Raw genomic sequence first — 19698 nt, forward strand, 5'->3', positions numbered from 1 at the left:
CCTGGGAGTTGGGACGTGACATCTACATTTTATCCAGGAAGTGAAGCCTTGATGCAGTAGTAAGTGCAGGGGAAAAACACTTTATAGGCATTTCCCTTAATAAGTGTATATTGGGGATTTGTATAACTCCTGAAGGGCAATGGTACAATACTTTAATAAATTTTTTTGCCAGACTTCATACTGGAACCATGTGCTAGGCTAATATTCACAACTGCATTGTGCTTCAGTTTATAAAGGAAACCATAAAGCAGTGCTGGATAAGTCATACAATGGATACTACTAGCATCAGACACACCATGCTAAGGACCTTAGGGCTTATTCCCATGTTCCACATAACACGGAACCTACAAAGAGGGAAGCCCCATAGTGGAGTCTTTTCCCGCCTGGAATAATGTATTAATATGATTCCCTTCTGCCGGCATTATATTAATTCATGATCCCAGGCGGGAGAAGACTCCACTACAGGGCTTCCTCATCTGTAGGTTCTCTAATACAAAAAATGGAAATAAGCCCTAAGGCCCTTTTAAATGACATGTACTTGCAGTGGAACCCATTTAAATAACAAATCATACAAGTTATGATTAAAGTTGCAAGCAAAAAAATAGTTTTTAGGTAAAAAGCAGCAAAACCTGCAGCACCCATCATGTGTTCTTCTTTATTTCTAAATTCAGAAAGTGAGTATGCCCCCCCCCATACAAGTGAGTATGCCCCCCCATAGAACTGTATTCTAGTTGAAATATGAAAATTGGTGTTCCAGAAGAGACAACCCTTTGTGCTAGGTTCACACTATGTAAATAGCCCTTGTTAGGAAATACGCCCTTTGTTTTTACATAGTGTGAGCCCAGCCTTAGGCCTAGTTCACACAACGTAAAAATGAGGTTAAAAAACGGCGGTATTTGGATTAATACGGCCTGAAATAATGATGTTCTTTATTTCAGGCTGTATTTATCCAAATGCAGCCATATTTTACATTGTGTGAACCTGGCCTTAATCTGTTTTCCTCTGGGCTGACCGTAGGTAGAAGCCGCTTATACCTAAAGGAACATATGGACCATTGAAGCATCTTTGAATGCCTTACAACAACCTAACTGAATATTTACATATGATTGAAACATGCTATATCTTACCTTTGTCTCATTAATGGGATGTTGATACAGTTAGCAGCAGCAACAGCAGCGAAGGGGACAAATCTTCCTATTAGTGGTGAAACATGCTGAAGAAATGCCAGAAATAGCTCATTAGCTACTGTCTTCTGTCACATGTAAAATTAAAGTCCTTTAAACTTCTTTTTCATGATCCTCTATTAATATACCGTTAGGTAGTCTTATTGTCTAGCCGTGTAAAGAGTCCCCCTCTCCGCCCCTTGAGCTATGATGGACAGGCAGTGGCAGAAATTTAATGCAGGCACTGTTCCTATAGATTTTGACTTACTGCCCTGCTGCAATTCTAATAAAGAGTGCCTGCACTGGAATCTCCACCTGTCAATAATTACTGGAGGGGTGGAGAGCTGGTGCAATGGAGAGGAGAGAAACAATGAAACCCAGGGTTTGTCAATGCCTTTGTGATTGTTTGCAAGTACTGCAGCCACGGACCTAAAGGTACCATTACTTTCTATGCCATCATCGATATGAAACTGTTTCACAGCAATGTGCCAGGGGACAGTTCCTCTTTAAGACACATAAGTCACATTGTGAACCAACACAGCATAAAGCAAAGCTTGAGGATACAAGAAGAAGTGAACAGTCATTTCTTCAAAAATAATTTTATAAAGACAGGAAGGTACTGCCTCAATGAATGAAAAAAAAGTGGCCCATACTTCATGCAACAAAGAATCAAGACCCTACGCTTGTCTCTCCTGAATGCCTGGTCATCTTTCCATATGAAGTAGAAACAATTACTATGGTTAAGTGTACCTAAACTTGTCAGAAACCTGCTTGGCTCTTGCATAAAGAATGGATGCCATGAGAGTCTCAGAACAGATACAGAGAGACTGCCATGGTGATCTTACTCTGCACACTTGGCTGTCCAAGGAAAGCTTAGTTAAAATATAGGGGAACATCATTCACAATGACATATTAAAAGTTATCAAAAAATGTAGGTACACTTTAAATATTCTAATCGAAAATTCTTCTCCCAAGGTAAATATTACTAGGATATTCCATAACTGACTGGTGTGGACCCAACTGTTGACTGATCAACCAAGCGCTGTACCGAGTGCCACTGGGCTGGACCTGCATTAACAAATCGATGATGGCAAATCCTACCATTATGCCATTTCATAGTGTGATAAGAAAACCCTTTTATGAAATAAGGCAAATCCTCTTCTACTTCATACTACAGAATGGAGAACACATGAATCACATAATAACTATAAATCAGATCTATGTAAAATTGACTGCATTCTTTAAAATAAACAATATAAGATGAACTGGGTACTCTACAATCAAACTTCATACATGTAGCCGGCTATGAATCCTTGGATCGCTCCATTGGATTTCTCAATACACAATACAGCACGGCAAAAGTTAAATAGAGGTCATTACCCATTTTTACGTTTGTAAGGCATCACCTGCTGGATGTGAAATGTTAAAAGTGAGCGGTGATAAAAATGATTATTAGTATGGAGAGTCATTTAAGGCACAATACAAGCAGAAACACATGAAGTACCTTGGTTAGTGCATTAAGTCCTAGAGCTGTGGCAACAGCACCTGTGGTGGCAGAAACATAAGCTGTTCCCAGTTGGCTAAAACAACAAGAGGTAAAAGTGTTTGCAAATGCACAGGAAAGACATGAAACCATGTCAACAAATGTCACTGATGAAAAGTGAAGGTGATATTTAGATTATAAAGGCACTATGTTAAAAATAGATGGATACAGTGCAACTGTGAATCAAACTTAATCCTGGAATACTTTTAAAATCACACTTAAAAGTTTAAAGGAGTTTTCCAACCCTTAAAAAAAAAACACACAACAGACAGCAGGTCGGGCAGGAGATAAAAAAGAAATTTACCCTCCACACAGTCCCAAGATGCCTTTACACCAGACTGCCTGGCAGAAGCAAAGGACCTGGTCATACATTGCATTTGCTGTGACTCACATGACCAGTGAGGCCACTGATTGAGTGCTGCGTTGCAGTGTAGATGTCACCAGGACATTTCCGCTGGGCAGTATTGAAAAGTGGCGCAGGTATGAGGTTTTTCTTCTTGTTACCATCCCCGTTGTCCAATCATATTTTGAAAAGGGTTGGAAAATCCCTTTAATTTTCTCTACAAACTCTGCAATGAAACTGCTTATATGCATCTCTTAGTATAGGGACAGGTTTGCCCTCCTATTAGCTCAAATGCCACAGAACAATATTGTGCCGTTTGCCTAATAACAGCCATAGGCAGTCCTAGTGCTGTATCCATCTTCTCCAGCCCCTGGGAGTCAAATGCAAAGCATGAAACTGAACTTACTGTAAATTTGCTCAACTCTATTTGGAGCTACACAGTACATACAAAGTCTAGAACAGTGATCTCCAACCTGTGACATAACTATAATTTCTAGTAAGCATCTACAGTCTAGCAGCACATGCTGAGCAATATAATTCTGCAATAGCTGGGCCAACATTGAGAGAAGGCTGCAGAAGGTTTTTTTTGTGGTGCTGGCAGTAGGTTAAGCACACTAGCTCTGCGAGTGTGACATGGGGGGGGGGGTTCACACTTGTCATATGAATGAAGATGCACTTGAACCCAACAAGAACCAATCTGAGTTTACCATGCCAATGCTTTTTTCCTTAATATTATAAAGGGGTAAATAAATAGAATTTCATTCTATCCATATTTCCATTGCAGTCTCCTTTCTGTTTAGTCTCATGTGAAATTGTACTGTTCTTAAATAAACATGTAAATGTCCATGTTAAAGTAATATAGGGGCTCTAGGTAGCAATGACGCAGGTAGGGAACAACTGACTACACAATATTAATTGCTGGGGACTATATATTAGGAATGCAATGAAATGTGTTAGGAAATGGTTAGAAGAAGTAGTACTATGAATGTACACCTCTCCACAGGCAGGGGACACAGTGCACTTATTCCATTCCTTAAGGTGTGCAAGGCTATGAGCACTGTTTCAGGAACATGCTTCTGGTGGACAAAGGAAAACAAAATATGGAGTTTATGGTGAATGCAAAACCCTTGAAACATCGGTGTGCATATAGGCAGAAAAATACACCTGGATACCTGGGATAGATTACCAGTATAATAGAAAATGGTTTTACCACAGGCAAATTCTAAGGGAATCCCACACCTGTAACAATTGTTCACTTTTCTGCTACCCAGAAAGGTAAGACATCAATAGGCAGGTTCATGCTATCTGTCTACTTCTGGCAGTAGTCAAAAATAATTCCCAGATCAAAGATCCTGACTGAAAGTTTTAATGGAGTATTTCTATGGCTTAACATAGATAAAAACAACCGCACCAATAGTAAATAGCTGATATCTCTATTCTAACACAAGACATTTACAACTAAAGGAGACTAGTAAAATATCACACCCACTGCAGGCCTTCTGTCCTTTGCACCATATATATAATTCTTCAGGACGTTGACCATGTTTTTACAGAACCTTATTAGAAACTACACAGCGCTACACTTATCAGACACTATAAAATGCCTGCTTTGTCAACAATCTTTTCAGCGTGGTGTGTTCCTGACACAAGGTCATTCATTTCATTCCTGCACATGGCTGGGCTCCAACCCTCTACTGACACAGTAATGAAGCAGTGTGGGCTGAGGCTGTTGGCGTGCAGCCATGTTTTATACATCCTCCTACCTTCCAGTGATGGGAGCATCTCCACTTCGATTTGTGTAGTTCACAATGGCATTAAAAGACTGGTTAATCCACTGCCAAAAGATCACGGCTGGCGTTGTCCTAAAGATAAAAAAAATAAATAAGGTATTAAGGCCTTTATTAGACATGGCTTAAAGGCAGCCGTTCTAGATGCTAAACACTGACATCTGGGAGTCAGCTACATTCATATATGTATTTTTCCCCAACTTATTTCTCCGACAGATGCACACATATATTGGCAGCCCTGCTTGTTTCACTTCATCGAGCTGAAAATTTTGATGCCCCTTAGCTGTAATAAAAAGGTAGAAATCCTTGTGCTAAGATCTATTTAAATCACAGGCACAAAGACCTTCAATTCAACGCAAATAAATAATGAAATGTCAAATGCTGAAAAGATCACTAGGATTGTAGGTGACTGAACACAAAAATAAGGTAATATGAGAAATAATCCTATGTCTGTGATCCCATGATGTTGAACAGGCAGCGCAATTTTAGTCCATGGGGAATATCTGCAAGGAATTAACATGCTGTGGATTTAAAAACTACATTGCAGGTGTATAGACATGTCAAAAATCTACAGTGTTGATGAGATTTGTAAATTCTCATCTATTCCACTGTGGATTTTAACTGTGTACATTCCCACGTAAGAGTTCTGCAGTATTTAGGCTTAAAGTGTCACTGTTGTTTCACAAAACTTTTGACATGTCATAGAGACATGTCAAAAGTTTTGATCGGTCCGGGTCTGAGTGTTTAGACCCATACCAATTGGGACATAGAGCCGGGAGAAGCGTGGTCCTCTCCCAGCTCTGTGTCATGTGATCAGTCGGGCTCCATTATAAGTCCGACTGATCATGTGACAGAGCCGGGAGAGCGCCATGTTTAGTGCAGTCTTCTCCTGGCTCTATGTCCCAATGGATCTAAACACACAGACCCGGACCAATCAAAACTTCTGACGTCCCAATGACATGTCAAAAGTTTTGTAAAAAGGAACCTGTCAATCCTGGTGGCTTCTGCCTGCTTCACCACCAGGTATGAAGAGACAAGCCGGTGTATCAAACTCCCCTCCCCTCTGTGACTCGCCTAAATTGATTCTAATGGAGCTGCGTCACAGAGGGGAGGCGGTTTCGTCGTGCTGAAGGCCAGGGCTTGGGAATGGACCAGCGGTGCAGGAATCGGGCTGCGATTTAAAAAAAAAAAAAAAAAAAAAAAGAAGAAGAACTGCGCCACCAGCACTGGTATGTTCATGTAAAAAAAACAAAGCAATGTACCTAGTGGTACATTCACTTTAATACTGTATATTTAAAAGGTTTTTCTTTTCAAACATTCGTCATGGTAAATACATTATGTTAAGTTGACCCATATATTTCCTTACCTGTAGAAGGTCATCATGCATCCTGTGATAGTCATATTCATTGGTACCTGAGCTGACATCCTTCCAATAAGAATCATCTTTTCACCAGTGTCTGGGTGAAAGGCAGAGTCATACACATACTTGGCTCTCCATAATTCATCCTCTGTAAGTCCCGGCTGCACAACTCCATTTCTACAATGACAACAAATAAACATAGTTTTCACAAGAGCTATTGTTGTATTAATGACTGTTTGTTGGTTTTATAATCAAATGTGAGAGTAAGGATATACCATTGTTATGTCTCTTTAACGGGCTATGTAACACTACCTGCATAAATGTGTACAGACCACTTGGAATAATGGTCAGGTAGTAAAGACCATCTCTCTATTCCCCCAGAAAGTGCAGGAATAGTTAGTGTGGATCTATAATCACTAGCTGAGACAGCACTTTTTTGAAAAAAAGGTGGCTGTTATCACCAACATTTCGGCCAATTCAAGCCTCTGTATACAATCCTCTCAAAGTGTATATAAGTGATAAATATCTAAACAATACCCAATATATCAAAAAATGTACATAAATCATTTAATAGACAATTAATTAGTGTAGGTGCAGCACATATTACAGTGTTGTACAAATATATGACAACAACAAGCTCCTATCTCATGCGTGAAACAGTGTAAAGGCTGACCAAAATCTTTTGGGCATGCATTGTTTGCTCCGGAATAAACTCATCGGGGTACTCAGTGGCGCATGCTCTGTGTCTCTCAGTGATGTCTGGGTGCCATATCAAGTGAGGGTACCGTATTAAAGGGAATCTGTCACTAGGTTTATGTTGCCTTAAAAGGGTTATCCAGCGAAAATCTTTTTCTTTCAAATCAACTGCCCTCAGAAAGTTATATAGATTTGTAATTTACTTCTATTTAAAAATCTTAAGTCTTTCCATACTTAGCTGCCGTATGTCCTGCAGGAAATGAGAGTTTTCTTTTCAGTCGGACAGCTCTGTCCTAGACAGAAATTGTCCAGAGAAGGAGATTGTTTTTATGGGGATTTGCTACTGCTCTGGAAGTTCCTGAGCAGTAGCAAAAGCAGCTGCTGATAAGCATCGAAAGACTTATGATTTTTAAATAGAAGTAAATTACAAATCTATATAACTTTCTGACACCAGTTGACTTGAAAAAAAAATGATTTCAGCTGGATAACCCCATTAAGGGTATATTCACACGGGCGGGCTCGCAGCGAGATTCTCGCTGCGAGCCCGGCAGGTCCTGGCAGTTCCCATACACTACATACTTGCTGCGGTCTAAACGACTGCAGCGAGTATGTAATTATACCGCCCTTAACCCCTTCTGCTCCCGCCCGGCTCCCCCGCTGTAAGCATACTTTACCTGTCCTTGCTGCACGGCATCCTGCTCTCCCGCCCAGCCAATCAGTGGCTGCGGCTGGCCAACACACTAATTGGCCGGACAGGAGAGCAGGACGCCGGACCCGTGCAGCAAGGACAGGTAAAGTATGCTTACAGCGGGGGAGCCGGGCGGGAGCAGAAGGGGTTAAGGGCAGGTCTTCAGCCATCCCCGGCTCCACTCTTCCGTGCACTGATTGGCTGAAGAGGGGAGCCGGGAATTTCAAACGGCTCCTCTTCAGCCAATCAGTGCTCCTCTTCAGCACTGATTGGCTGAAGAGGAGCCGTTTGAAATTCCCAGCTCCCCTCTTCAGCCAATCAGTGCTGCCTTGCATTGATTGGCTGAAGAGGGGAGCCGGGAATTTCAAACGGCTCCTCTTCAGCCAATCAGTGCTCCTCTTCAGCACTGATTGGCTGAAGAGGAGCCGTTTGGAATTCCCGGCTCACCTCTTCAGCCAATCAGTGCACTGAAGAGCGGAGCCGGGGATGGCTGAAGACCTGCTGCGCGGAGCAGGTAACGTAAGACCGTGGGCCGGCGGGGGTGATCGGGGCGGCGACGGCGGGGGGGTGGCGACCGGAGCGGCGGCGGCGGGTGGCAATCAGAGCGGCGGGGGCAGCGATCGGAGCGGCGGGTGGCGATGAGAGTGGCGTGGGTAGCGATCGGAGCGGCGGGAGGGTGGGGGGCGACCGGAGCGGCAGGTGGTGATCAGAGCGGCGGCGGCGATGAGAGCGGCGGGGGTGGCGATCGAGCCGGCGCAGGGGGCTGTGGATGAGCGGGGGGCCGGGCTGTGAACGGGGGGCCCGGCAAATTTTTCACGAACGACGATTTGATGACATGTTGAAAGATCAAAACGGACGATTGCTCGTTCGTCGTTTGATTGTTCGCTGCGTTTACACGTACGATTATTGTTCGCTTTCAATCGTTATCGCGCAAATTCACCCGATAATCGTTACGTGTAAACACACCATTACATTTGTATATGCATTAGGCTGGCACACCCTCTCTGTCCCTCCTCCCCACCCTCCTCAGCATTAGGAATGCTCCAGGCACAATACTACCTATTCCCCACCTGTTTGTATAATGAACATGGGCTGGATCGTTAATACACCTGTGCAAAGCTCAAACAGCAGTAAATGTTGAGGAGGGTGGAAAGGAAGAACAGAGAGGGTGTGCCAGCCTAATGCATATACAAATGTAAGCCCCAGCCGTTAGACACAGCGCTGCTGGATTAAAAGTTATTTTTATGACAATAACTGCATCACCTGCCGAACGGACCCCAGGACAGATCTTGGATTAAAAGCAGCTATCCAAAGGTACAAGTGGTTTGGGGGGGACAGATTGTGGGTACAGAGTCGCTTTAAATTATGGCAGTATAAACTGGTGACAGAAATATTGAACAGAACGGTGTATTACTTTGCAGGAATGTGTGATTCTTGCCACACCATAGTCCCCACCCACAAGCTCCTGATTGACAGTTGACTGCCTAAAACACAGCATGGATAGATAACTGCAAATCAGCAGTTGGTGGGCAGAGTTTGCTGTTGCTCATGAATATCTAGGACTACTAAGCTCACGCACATAATGGAAAGGACTACTTATTATCCATGTAATTCAGGAGAATATCTCTGAATCAGCTGTACAGAACAATGTAAGTGATACATCATTCTGTTCAGCTTCACACAGTGTATGTGCACATGAGCTCTTGTATTTTAAGTATAATATTGATACTAGTGTTTTAGGCTTGAGAAAGGCTTGACTAAGCCACACTGTTGCATGCTAGTGCCAATAAACAGTCACATGTTTCGTGAAAGTGCTGTCTTAACCAGGGCTGTGGAGTCGGTAAGCCGCAGCTCCAACTCCGACTCCTGAATTTTATCAGTACTGACTCCGACTCCCGACTCCGACTCCTGCTCCTTCATAAATGGGGGAGTTATTTATCACACTGGCTCAGCAGCTTCTCCCTAATGTCCTACATGATCCTGGGGCGACTTCCGAGTGAATAAAGGAATACTGTATATAAAGCAGATTCTGCTCTGTGTGTGCAGTGGATGCAGCCAGTCTCCAGCCTCCATGTCCTGAACTACTCACAACTAAACTAGATGTGGCGGTCTTTTCCTGCTGACAGTCTATGTTTCTAACTAAATATTCACCATACTTAAAGAAACACTGCTAACAATGCCAGATACCTGTAATATAGAGGTCAGGCATAGTGATATACAGGGGGTCACACATAGAGAGGGGTCTCACATAGTGATATAGAGGTCACACAGTGATATAGAAGGTCACTGTGGGGGCACGCAATAGCGCACGCACGCGCACACACACACACACACACACAGCCTGCTGCAGCCATAGAATACACACACACACCCACACAGCCTGCTGCAGCCATAGAACACACACACAGCTTGCTGCAGCCATAGAGCACACCACACACACACACACACACACACACAGCGTGCTGCAGCCATAGCACACATACACACAGCCTGCTGCAGCCATAGCACACACACACACACAGCCTGCTGTAGTCATAGCACACACACACAGCTGCAGCCATAGAACACTGAAGAAAAACAAACAAACAATGTTCTCCCAGAGAGAAAACACCACATTGAGGACAGAGGCTACTGCTACACTACTTACGTCTTCTCCTCCTCCTCTATATTACACAGGATATCTTCATATTACACTGCTGCTCATATACAGTCATCCAGCATCCAGGAAGAGAACAGCACAGATCTCCCCCCACACAATGGACTCTTCCAGCTCAGAAACAAACTGCCAAATAGTGACCAACAACTTTTTCATGACCCCCTTATGTAATAGGGCCAGTGTTCTATTAGAATGTTGCTCATAATATATATTCATGAGCAAAACTTGTAAAATTCATATCAAAATAAAAAATTTTAAAGCTGAAGTCGGAACATTTTTTTCCAAACTCCAGCCAAAACTAGCTCCGACTCCACAGCCCTGGTCTTAACTACTCATTTTGGATATCTTGGATGTCTGGATCCCCTCAGGTAAAGCATGCATTCTATACATTTTAAAGTGTACCTGTTATGACATATAAAAAAAAAAAAAAAAAAAAAAAGCCCAGCAACTAATTAATTAATTCTTGCCTTATGTATGTGGTCAGTTTTTAATTTCACAGCTCAAGTGGTCCATTTAGTGCCCCATTGTACTGCTCATGCTTCTGCATTTCATTCTAAGCAGGTGGGCAACCTTTTACATAAATGACACGTTCTATTACGTTGCCTAACTACAGGCACATACTGCTGCCCGTCCCAAGCCTCTCCTGTACACTGCAGCTGTTTGCGGTCACCGTCTTCTTTGCATAAGCTCACTGAGAGATCAGTGAACAGAGAATGATAACAAACTACAACCAATCAGTAATGGAGGAGCCTGGAGATCCACCTGAAGTGAACCTCTATCTTGCAAAGGAATAATAAACGTAAAACCCAGAGTCAATGAATATCATCTCAGCCAGATTCATATAAACTATATGGTTGGCAGCCTGTTCATTCTAGGTAACAAAACAAACAAATGAAGATGTGACAAACATGTTTTCTTTATATGTTTACTCTGATAGCAAGGTTATCACTCGAAACCTAGTGCTGGTAAAAGATTAACCATCTCCGACACAGCTTCATAGGTAGCTTTGCCACAATAGGGTAAGTTCACATTTGGTTGTATTTCCTGCAGCAAATTTGCAAATAATGTGCAGGAAAATCTGCAACAAGTCATGCAGTATAAAAAAAATGGTTTTCCAAAGCACAGATGCAGATTTTGCTATGGATACTCAGGTATCTGGTTGGACATTGCAGATTTTGGGGTAATATCCTGTTTTCCTGGGACGGCCCCCAATTTGTCCCCCTCCCCCCTCCACACCCATGCTAGGTGCAGCAAGCTGCCATTTACTCTTGTGGCCAGACGCAGCATTCTTCCGCTCGTGCACTCGGAGCAGGGAGATAAGACATGGAACATTTGCTGCGCTGAAGATAGGTCAATATGCTTTTTTCTGTTTGACACAGGGGGATGCCTACTAGTGCAGATGCCAAACTAGATGGGAGGATGAGACTAGAGGGATGAGAGTCTAACTACTAGGGGAAATGCCAACACAAGGGGTTAACTCACAATAGGGTTACCTATATGGGGGAAGTGGGGCTATCTACCAGTGGGTTGGCTTACTGGCTTTGGTCAGTAACAGTATGGTATGAATCCACTTCTGGCTTCTGCAGTGTGTGGCGCTACCCTATGATTATGTTAATAGTGAGTGGAAATAGTGTTTGGGGTTGGCTTTGGTGCGTGATTATAGGGCATGGCTATAGGTGTGGTTATGGGGGTGCCAAACGTTGCCTTGAATGTCCCTCTTTGCTTGGAAGGTATGAATAAAGTGCTTGCAGATTTTAACTTCCACAACTGACTATGCTACTTCTGCGGTATTGCAGACAATAACTGACTAATGTGGGGACCAACCTGTCCATACAGGTCCATACCTCCTTACAGGCAGTTTAGTCAGGAACAAAGAGATTTCAGCATAGAGTAATCACATCTCCAGAATTGGAAGTCTCTGTTACCCTATTCCATGCAAGTACATTAAAGGGGTTGTCCGGCGCTAAAAAAATTATTCACAGAATAACACACATTACAAAGTTATACAACTTTGTAATGTATGTTATGTCTGTGAATGGCCCCCTTCCCCGTGTCCCACCACCCCCACCCGTGTACCCGGAAGTGTGGTGCGCTATACATACCTGTCACGTGCCGACCACGGTCTCCGATCCTCAGCAGTGACGTCTTCTTCGGGCGGCCGGCGGATCTTCCCGAGTGCCGGCCGCCCTCTGCAGCGTCATCCGAAGCTCAGCCGCGATTGGCTGAGCATAACTGTGCTCAGCCAATTGCGGCTGAGCGGCTGATGACGCGGCCACGTCATCAGCTGCTCAGCTGCGATTGGCTGAGCACAGTTATGCTCAGCCAATCGCGGCTGAGCTTCGGATGATGCTGCAGAGGGCGGCCGGCACTCGGGAAGATCCGCCGTCCGCCCGAAGAAGACGTCACTGCTGAGGATCGGAGACCGTGGTCGGCACGTGACATGTGAGTATAGCGCACCACACTTCCGGGTACACGGGTGGGGGTGGTGGGACACGGGGAAGGGGGCCATTCACAGACATAACACACATTACAAAGTTGTATAACTTTGTAATGTGTGTTATTCTGTGAATAATTTATTAGTGCCGGACAACCCCTTTAAGCACTTTCATGGATATTCCCAGTGACAGGCAGTGACAATGAGGAAAAACCCAGGTTTCACACATGTACAAGAAACATTGTATTTCATTTATTCAAAAACTAATGTGTCCATCATTCTGGGATAAATGACAGCTGGGATAGAAGCATGGTTGGATGTAGAACAGTATAACTTCCCTTCACATTTGCAGCGCATACCTGTAGTCATGAACAATCTGTCTTGCATGCTCCAGCGTGTCATTTGACAGAAGGATATTTCTTGGGTCGGTTACTGTAAAGAAATGTTTTGCTCTTCCAACAAACGTGCTCTGGTCCCAGCGAGGTTCCTTGATGTTAATATTTAAGGATAATTCGCTTGACATTTTTTGAGACTGCATAAAAAAAAAAAAGTAAGATTAAACATTTGCAATATGATCAAGCACGCTATGTGCATTATACTATCTGGTAAGTAAGTGATAAGTTCTTCTACCATCTTAGCATCTTTGCAGTGTGGGCATGATTGACCGACAGAGATACCAGTTATCCTTATAATTATCCTTGCGGAGTGTGCTGGCAGACAGAGAGCCGTGACTAGTTGCCACCCCTCTCCCGGCCTCACTCGCCCAATTAAAACTACTTTTTCCCCTTTGAAAAGCTAAAGCTGCAGACGGGGCTGGTACGCTCCCTGAGCTGCACAGTGGACCTATACTGTGCTGCTAGGAACCATATCAGCACAATCGTGCTGATTGGTTCCCTTTAAATTCCAGATAAAATGTATTACTAGATATAATAAACTGGTGTATAAATGGCCTCTCCCTGTTGTCAAGAGCGAGTGGTGCTCAACCGAATGCCAGCATTGCTCACCTCTACCTGATGAATATGATGATCACAACACTTGTGATAGGTGTCTGAGCTTGGTGCTAATGAGTCAATGTCAAGCCTGGTGCAAGTGAATTTAGGAGAATAACTAGGAAAAGATTCAGCTTCTCTAAAGGGAAACTATCAGCAGGTTGGAAGTATCTAACATGCTTATAACTCCCTATAGAGCATGAAGCCGAATGGTTCAATGGGGCCGGGGCTACTGCCCCCGATGTACCAAAATGCCTCATTAGCATAGGAGACAGACTGCTAATATCATAAAACCGGCGCAGAGGGTGAGGGTAACAAACTTACCCTCATCCTCAGTGAGATTCTTCTTACATAGTTTTTCTTTATTGGAAGGTAAATTAATTTTACACATTGTCTCACATTTCAGCCATTAAGTGAGAATTTAAGCGTTTATCCTGCTTACATGTGTGTCCGCACAGTCAAGTAGAGGGAAAAAACATTCAGATGCAGGGATACAAGAAGCTTTCCTCAAGAACACTTGTGATAAAGCAGAGGATTATCGCAGCAAGGTCAGCCCAAGGACAATGTACAATATCTCCGAAGCAGTGCTCCTGTTTTCAGTAAATTGTTATAGTAAGGCTTCTTTATAGACATTTTTCCTCCCACTGTTTTTATTCTTTAGTTTGGAGGGGAATTAAAGAGCAGATGTGCTAGGATCAACCTGTTCAGAGATCACAATAGGAATGTGATACCGGCACAGAGCACTGGGAGATCTTATTACAATACTTTCTGGCAGTCAATGTATGGTATCCTGTGACCATGACACAAGTCATATGGAGCATAAAGATAACAGGGCCGGTTACTGCAAGACAAATCACAGCACAGCTCGAGAGCACAATAAGAATTGAGAGCAACGCTGTGATTGGTTGCGATTGGCAAAAAAGACTATGTCAGACACTTTCAGATATTTGCCCCTTTCACCAGTTTAAAGCCCCCCACTGGGCTACCCCTACAGGCAGAACTCCCTCAGTATTGTTCAAGGGAACTGTACACATTGTACACAGAGTGTTATCTGCTGCCGCCATTATGATATACAGCAATAAGATGATGGCCTGAACTTATCAAAGCGGGTAAACTACCCATATCAACCAGTGGCAGCTCAGCTTTCATTTTACTGGAACTAAAAGCTGAGCTGTGATTGGTTGCTATAATAAATTATATACTCTTCCTTTAAAGTTATGTTCCTTATGGGTTTATGAGTCTAGTGGGAAATCCTACTCGGTGACAAACAGCTACTTCTGTCATTGTCCACTGGACTCATAGGCCCAGAATATAGAGGGATTGAAAAAAAACAAAAAAACTTAACATGTCAGGGACATGCCACAAGTAATGAGGTCCAATAGCACCAAAACAAAGGAGTCCAATTTGGCTGGGTAATTTCAGACGGATGCAAGATGCAGGCTCAAGATATCAGAAGTAGAACTCCAACAGCATCCTACTTCTGATGTCAAAGGGACGTGTCAGAAATGTTCACTGGTTGAGATACCCACCAATCAGAAGAGGGGAGGAAAGCGCAGTAGCGAAGTTAACTTCCCCGTCGTCAATCATCTCTGTCTAGTAGCCCTACAGACACACCAAAAGTTTTTTTCATATTGTCCATTTAAAGGGGTTTTCCAGTGAAAACCTATTGATGCGTCTTACTATTATTTACTGTATAGTGCCGAACAGCAAATTTGAAAAAGAGGGGGTTCAGCCTGTGCAATTGTACTACACTAATTCATTTTTGTGCAAAAATGAAGGTACACAGAAAAAAAAATTGCAGTTATTAGGGTAATATATATCCCCCCAGTGTGTAGGCTGATCTAAGCTTATATACCTCCATGTTTTTTCATTGATAGCTTGATACTACTGCTTCAGTGTTTTGTATACCTGATGTGCATTCACTGCTTTATACCTGCCCCAGCACAAGCAGACACAATACAATACACTAGAAATCTGTTAGTCACCTGTCACACTCTGATGTTCCCCCAAGGTTTAGTTAGTAGGTAATATATTTCAAACATATGAAGTTCACAAAAGAAGAGCAAAAATACCACCTATGTGTAACCTAAAGCAACCAGCGTGCAGAATAAACACTGGGAGACGACTGGCACAGTGACTGGTACAGATAAGCAGCTGATGGGGACAGAAAGCAAGTGTATGAGTCATACTGCAACATTTGGGATGCTGATATCTAAATAACTCAATGTCATGGCCCAAATTTACCATAAAAAGCTGTGTCGGCTCTACTCAGCTAATAACTACAACAAAATGGGAAGTAACATTAGTAAATGTAGAATCATTTTATTATACTTAACATAAAACATATAAATGGTTAAAGAATCCCTGATTGGCCCCGATAGAAGTAATGTAGGACCTGAAAATATAATGATCTCTTTGGGGTATTCCACTCAAACATAATATTTTATATGTTGCTGCCCATGGTGAGACTAACAATTCATTCCAAACTTGTCTATTCAGTCTCCTTCCCCTTGTTTTCTGAGCTGCTGTGTGAGCTTTTCTCTTTGTCTCACTCCTACCTTCTGAGACAGTTGATGTAAAAAAGTCCCTGACTGGCTTTATCTGTAACACTGTAGCTTCTTTGTAATGCTGGGAGGGTTAATCACATTAAGTTTATTAGCAACCTGACTGCAGAATAACCGTCTCAGTATTACAAAGAAGCTATAATGTAGCAGATAAAGCCAGTCAGGGACTTGTTTACATCAGTTGTCTCAGAAGGGAGGGGGGAGACAGAGAGAAAGGCTCACACACAGATTTTTCTGTCTTCATCAGAAAGTAGCAGCTCAGAACTGGGAAAAGGAGACTGAATAGATAATAGACATGGAATGAATTGTTAGTCTAACCATGGGCAGCTACATATCACAAGTTATGTTTGAGTGGAATACCCATAAAAATTCCTTGCTCCCTGTAAGTGTATATAAAAGTTTAGAGTAAATCGTGCAATGTAGAGTACAGTACATCAACGGACTGTAGTGAGGGTGCCCATGCCTAAATCCAAACTTGGTGACCACATATGCACAATGGCACCCTCAGGTATGTCCATACTAAAGACATGTTGCATATACTAAACTCTACGTTGAATGGATTGTCACAAACAAAAAGAATATGCAGATTCCTTTTACTGAAAAAAAAGGGGAATCCAAAAACATAACCGTGGAGTTAACACCTTCCTGCCAAGTCCACAATAAAAAGTTTCCTCTGCACAAAGACTTGCTACCCGCTATGATATCAGCTGATCCCCATAGAGCCCTCAGAGGGCATTGCCTTGCCAGTCCAGCTATTTACAAATCTTTGTGTTTAGCTAATATATTATTATTACCAATTCAGAGGTAATTGTTACTGTGACTATTACTCTTCCAATAATAAGCGTTCTGGATTTATGATCAGAGTAAAGTCTGGGAAACACTGGAATAATGAAATGCTGTGAAGGAGAATAATAGGTTACACATTTTACTGTACTACACGGACAGTAAGGTCAAAGGTTTGTTTGTCAGTGTACTACACAGCCAACTTGCTGACAAGTGCAAGTCTTCACAAATGAGCGGATCAATCAACCACACACTATTCCTTTCCGGAGCAATTACTCTGGTGATACTTGCTCTCAATAGTTCACTCTAGGGAACGTTTATACTTTACACAATATGGACAAAACGTAACTGTAGTCAAGTGTTTCTCTCTTCATGAGCCTTATATATATTTCACAGTACATACAATGATGAAACCAAGAGGCTCACCAACCTGATGCTGCCCCCCCCCCTGGTCTCCAGCAAAGCTGTTATTTTTGCCCTCATAAAAAGTCTATTTAAGGGTAGCTTCACACGTACCGGATCCGCAGCGGATTTGACGCTGCGAGTTTGCAGCGTAATCCGCTGCGGATCCTGTAGTGTGAAGCTGAATGGGTCCCATACACGCAGCGGATCCGATGCCTGTATGGAACCCGGCCCCTTATACCCTTATATATAGCACTGATGGGCTGATACGGAGAGAGGAAAGCCAGGAGCTTCACACAGCCGCGGCACCGAGCAGGTAATGTATGCCTTGGGTGGCGGGTAAAAGGGTCCGGGTCCCATACAGGCAGCTGCGTGTATGGGACCCATTTAGCTTCACACTACAGGTTCCACAGCGGATTTTGCTGCAAACTCGCAGCATGAAATCCACTGCGGATCCAGTAAATGAAATCCAGTGCGGATCCCTTTGGGTAGCTTCACACAGGACGGATCGCTGCGAGTTTTGCAGCAAGATCCGCTACAATCTACAGTCCTGGAAGTTCCTTGTGCATACAGACCGCTCTAACTTGCTGCACAGGGTCCTGGCTTCCTGCTCTCCTGTCCAGCCAATCAGTGGCTGCGGCTGGGCAAAACACTGATTGGCTGGGTGGGAGAGCAGGAAGCCAGGACCCTGTGTACCAAGTCGGATTGAAGACAGGTAATATATACAGCGGCAGCCGGTTAAGGGGGGCTGTTGATTTACATACTTGCAGCAGTCTGAGGGAACCGTTGCGAGCATGTATTCACAAGGAACTGCCAAGTCCTTACATCTTAGCGGATCTTGCTGCAAAACTCGCTCATCACAAAGAGTGCCATGTGGGTATGACATTATGGTGTTTCATATTCTCTACTGACTCACAACATTTTTAAAGTGACTCTGTATCCACAATCTGACTCCCCCAAACCGCTTGTACCTTCAGATAGCTGCTTTTAATCCAAGATCTGTCCTGGGGTCCGTTCGGCAGGTGACGCAGTTATTGTACAAAAAAAAAAAAAAACTTTTAAACTGGCAGCCCCGTGCCCAAAGGTCGGGCTTACATTGCGTATGCATTAGGCTGGCACAACCTCTCCATCCCTCCTCCCCACCCTCCTCATCATTAGGAATGCTCCAGGCAGATTGTCTCCTATTCCCCACCTGTGTGAGCCCGGCACATGGGCTGGATCGTTAAGCACATGTTCAGCATGGAGAAAGTGTTCCAGTGGCATTCCTAATGATGAAGAGGGTGGGGAGGAGGGACGGAGGGGTGGTGCAAAGTTAGGGCACAGATACTCCCGTTTGGCATGGGGCTGCAAGTTTAAAAGTTGTTTTTTAGGACAATAACTGCATCACCTGCCAAACGGACCCCAGGACAAATCTTGGATTAAAAGCAGCTATCCGAAGGTACAAGTGGTTTGGGGGAGGTCAGATTGTGGGTACAGAGTCGCTTTAAGGCAAATACGCAAATTTTGGTGTTTTAATTGCCTTTTTTACCCCTAAATATGCCTAGTGTTACAGTACCTGAACGACATGCTGTCACTGACCTAAAGTGCAACAAACAACAACAAAAATTAAAGCACTGTAGACATGGCATTTTATATGTCACTACTGGCAGTACATAGCTCCTTTTTTTTTCTTCTGAAAACTGCATTTGTGAACTCTCCTGTAAATTTCTCTCTTCAGCTGAGACCTTGCAGATGTTGTCTCCTCCTTTTCATAGTCATCCATACATTAAAACTGAATTCACACCTTTCATGAAGTGGTCCTTCAGCACTGACAAATTTATAGCCCATTGCTTTGTATTGGGCTATTCAATGCTTTCACGGATCCCTAATCCATCCCGTGTAAAATAAGTCATGTCATAACTTGGAGCGGAAGCACGGCATTTATTTCCCCATAGAAATCAATGAGATTCACAGACGCAAATGAATGTGACATCCGTGAAAAACACAGATTTAAAGTGAATGTACCATCAGTCCTGGGCTGAAGCACTGGAGGCGGGCTGACCAACCCCCAGTGGGAGGAAACCCCCCACCCCTCTAAGATACAGCTCCGTTGATTCTAATGGAGTCACGTCATAGAGGGTCGGGGGTTTTCTCCCACTGGGGGTGGGTCAGCCCGCCTCCAGTGCTTCAGCCAAGGACTGATGGTACATTCACTTTAAACTAGTACACTACAATTTTAACCAGCCAGTGAAAAACAAGGATTTAAACAGACAGTTTTGCACAGATCACCAATGTAGCTAGTGAGGTACAA

General features: G+C 43.4%; 1 protein-coding gene across 2 annotated transcripts in view; it reads right to left on the bottom strand.

The window, feature by feature from the left end:
- Nucleotides 1-19698, bottom strand: part of SFXN1 (sideroflexin 1) — a 31295-nt gene that overhangs the window by 3786 nt on the left and 7811 nt on the right. For both annotated transcript variants that reach the window (XM_069972146.1, XM_069972138.1), the window contains exons 2-6: nt 13030-13202; nt 6203-6373; nt 4813-4911; nt 2668-2743; nt 1128-1213 (exon numbers count right to left, since the gene is read on the bottom strand). In XM_069972146.1, coding sequence (XP_069828247.1) covers nt 1128-1213; nt 2668-2743; nt 4813-4911; nt 6203-6373; nt 13030-13193 — 596 coding nt within the window. In that variant the 5' untranslated portion in view covers nt 13194-13202. The remainder of the gene's footprint in view (nt 1-1127; nt 1214-2667; nt 2744-4812; nt 4912-6202; nt 6374-13029; nt 13203-19698) is intronic.

This window comes from Dendropsophus ebraccatus, chromosome 1 (genome assembly GCF_027789765.1).
Source record: "Dendropsophus ebraccatus isolate aDenEbr1 chromosome 1, aDenEbr1.pat, whole genome shotgun sequence".
Taxonomy (NCBI): domain Eukaryota; kingdom Metazoa; phylum Chordata; class Amphibia; order Anura; family Hylidae; genus Dendropsophus; species Dendropsophus ebraccatus.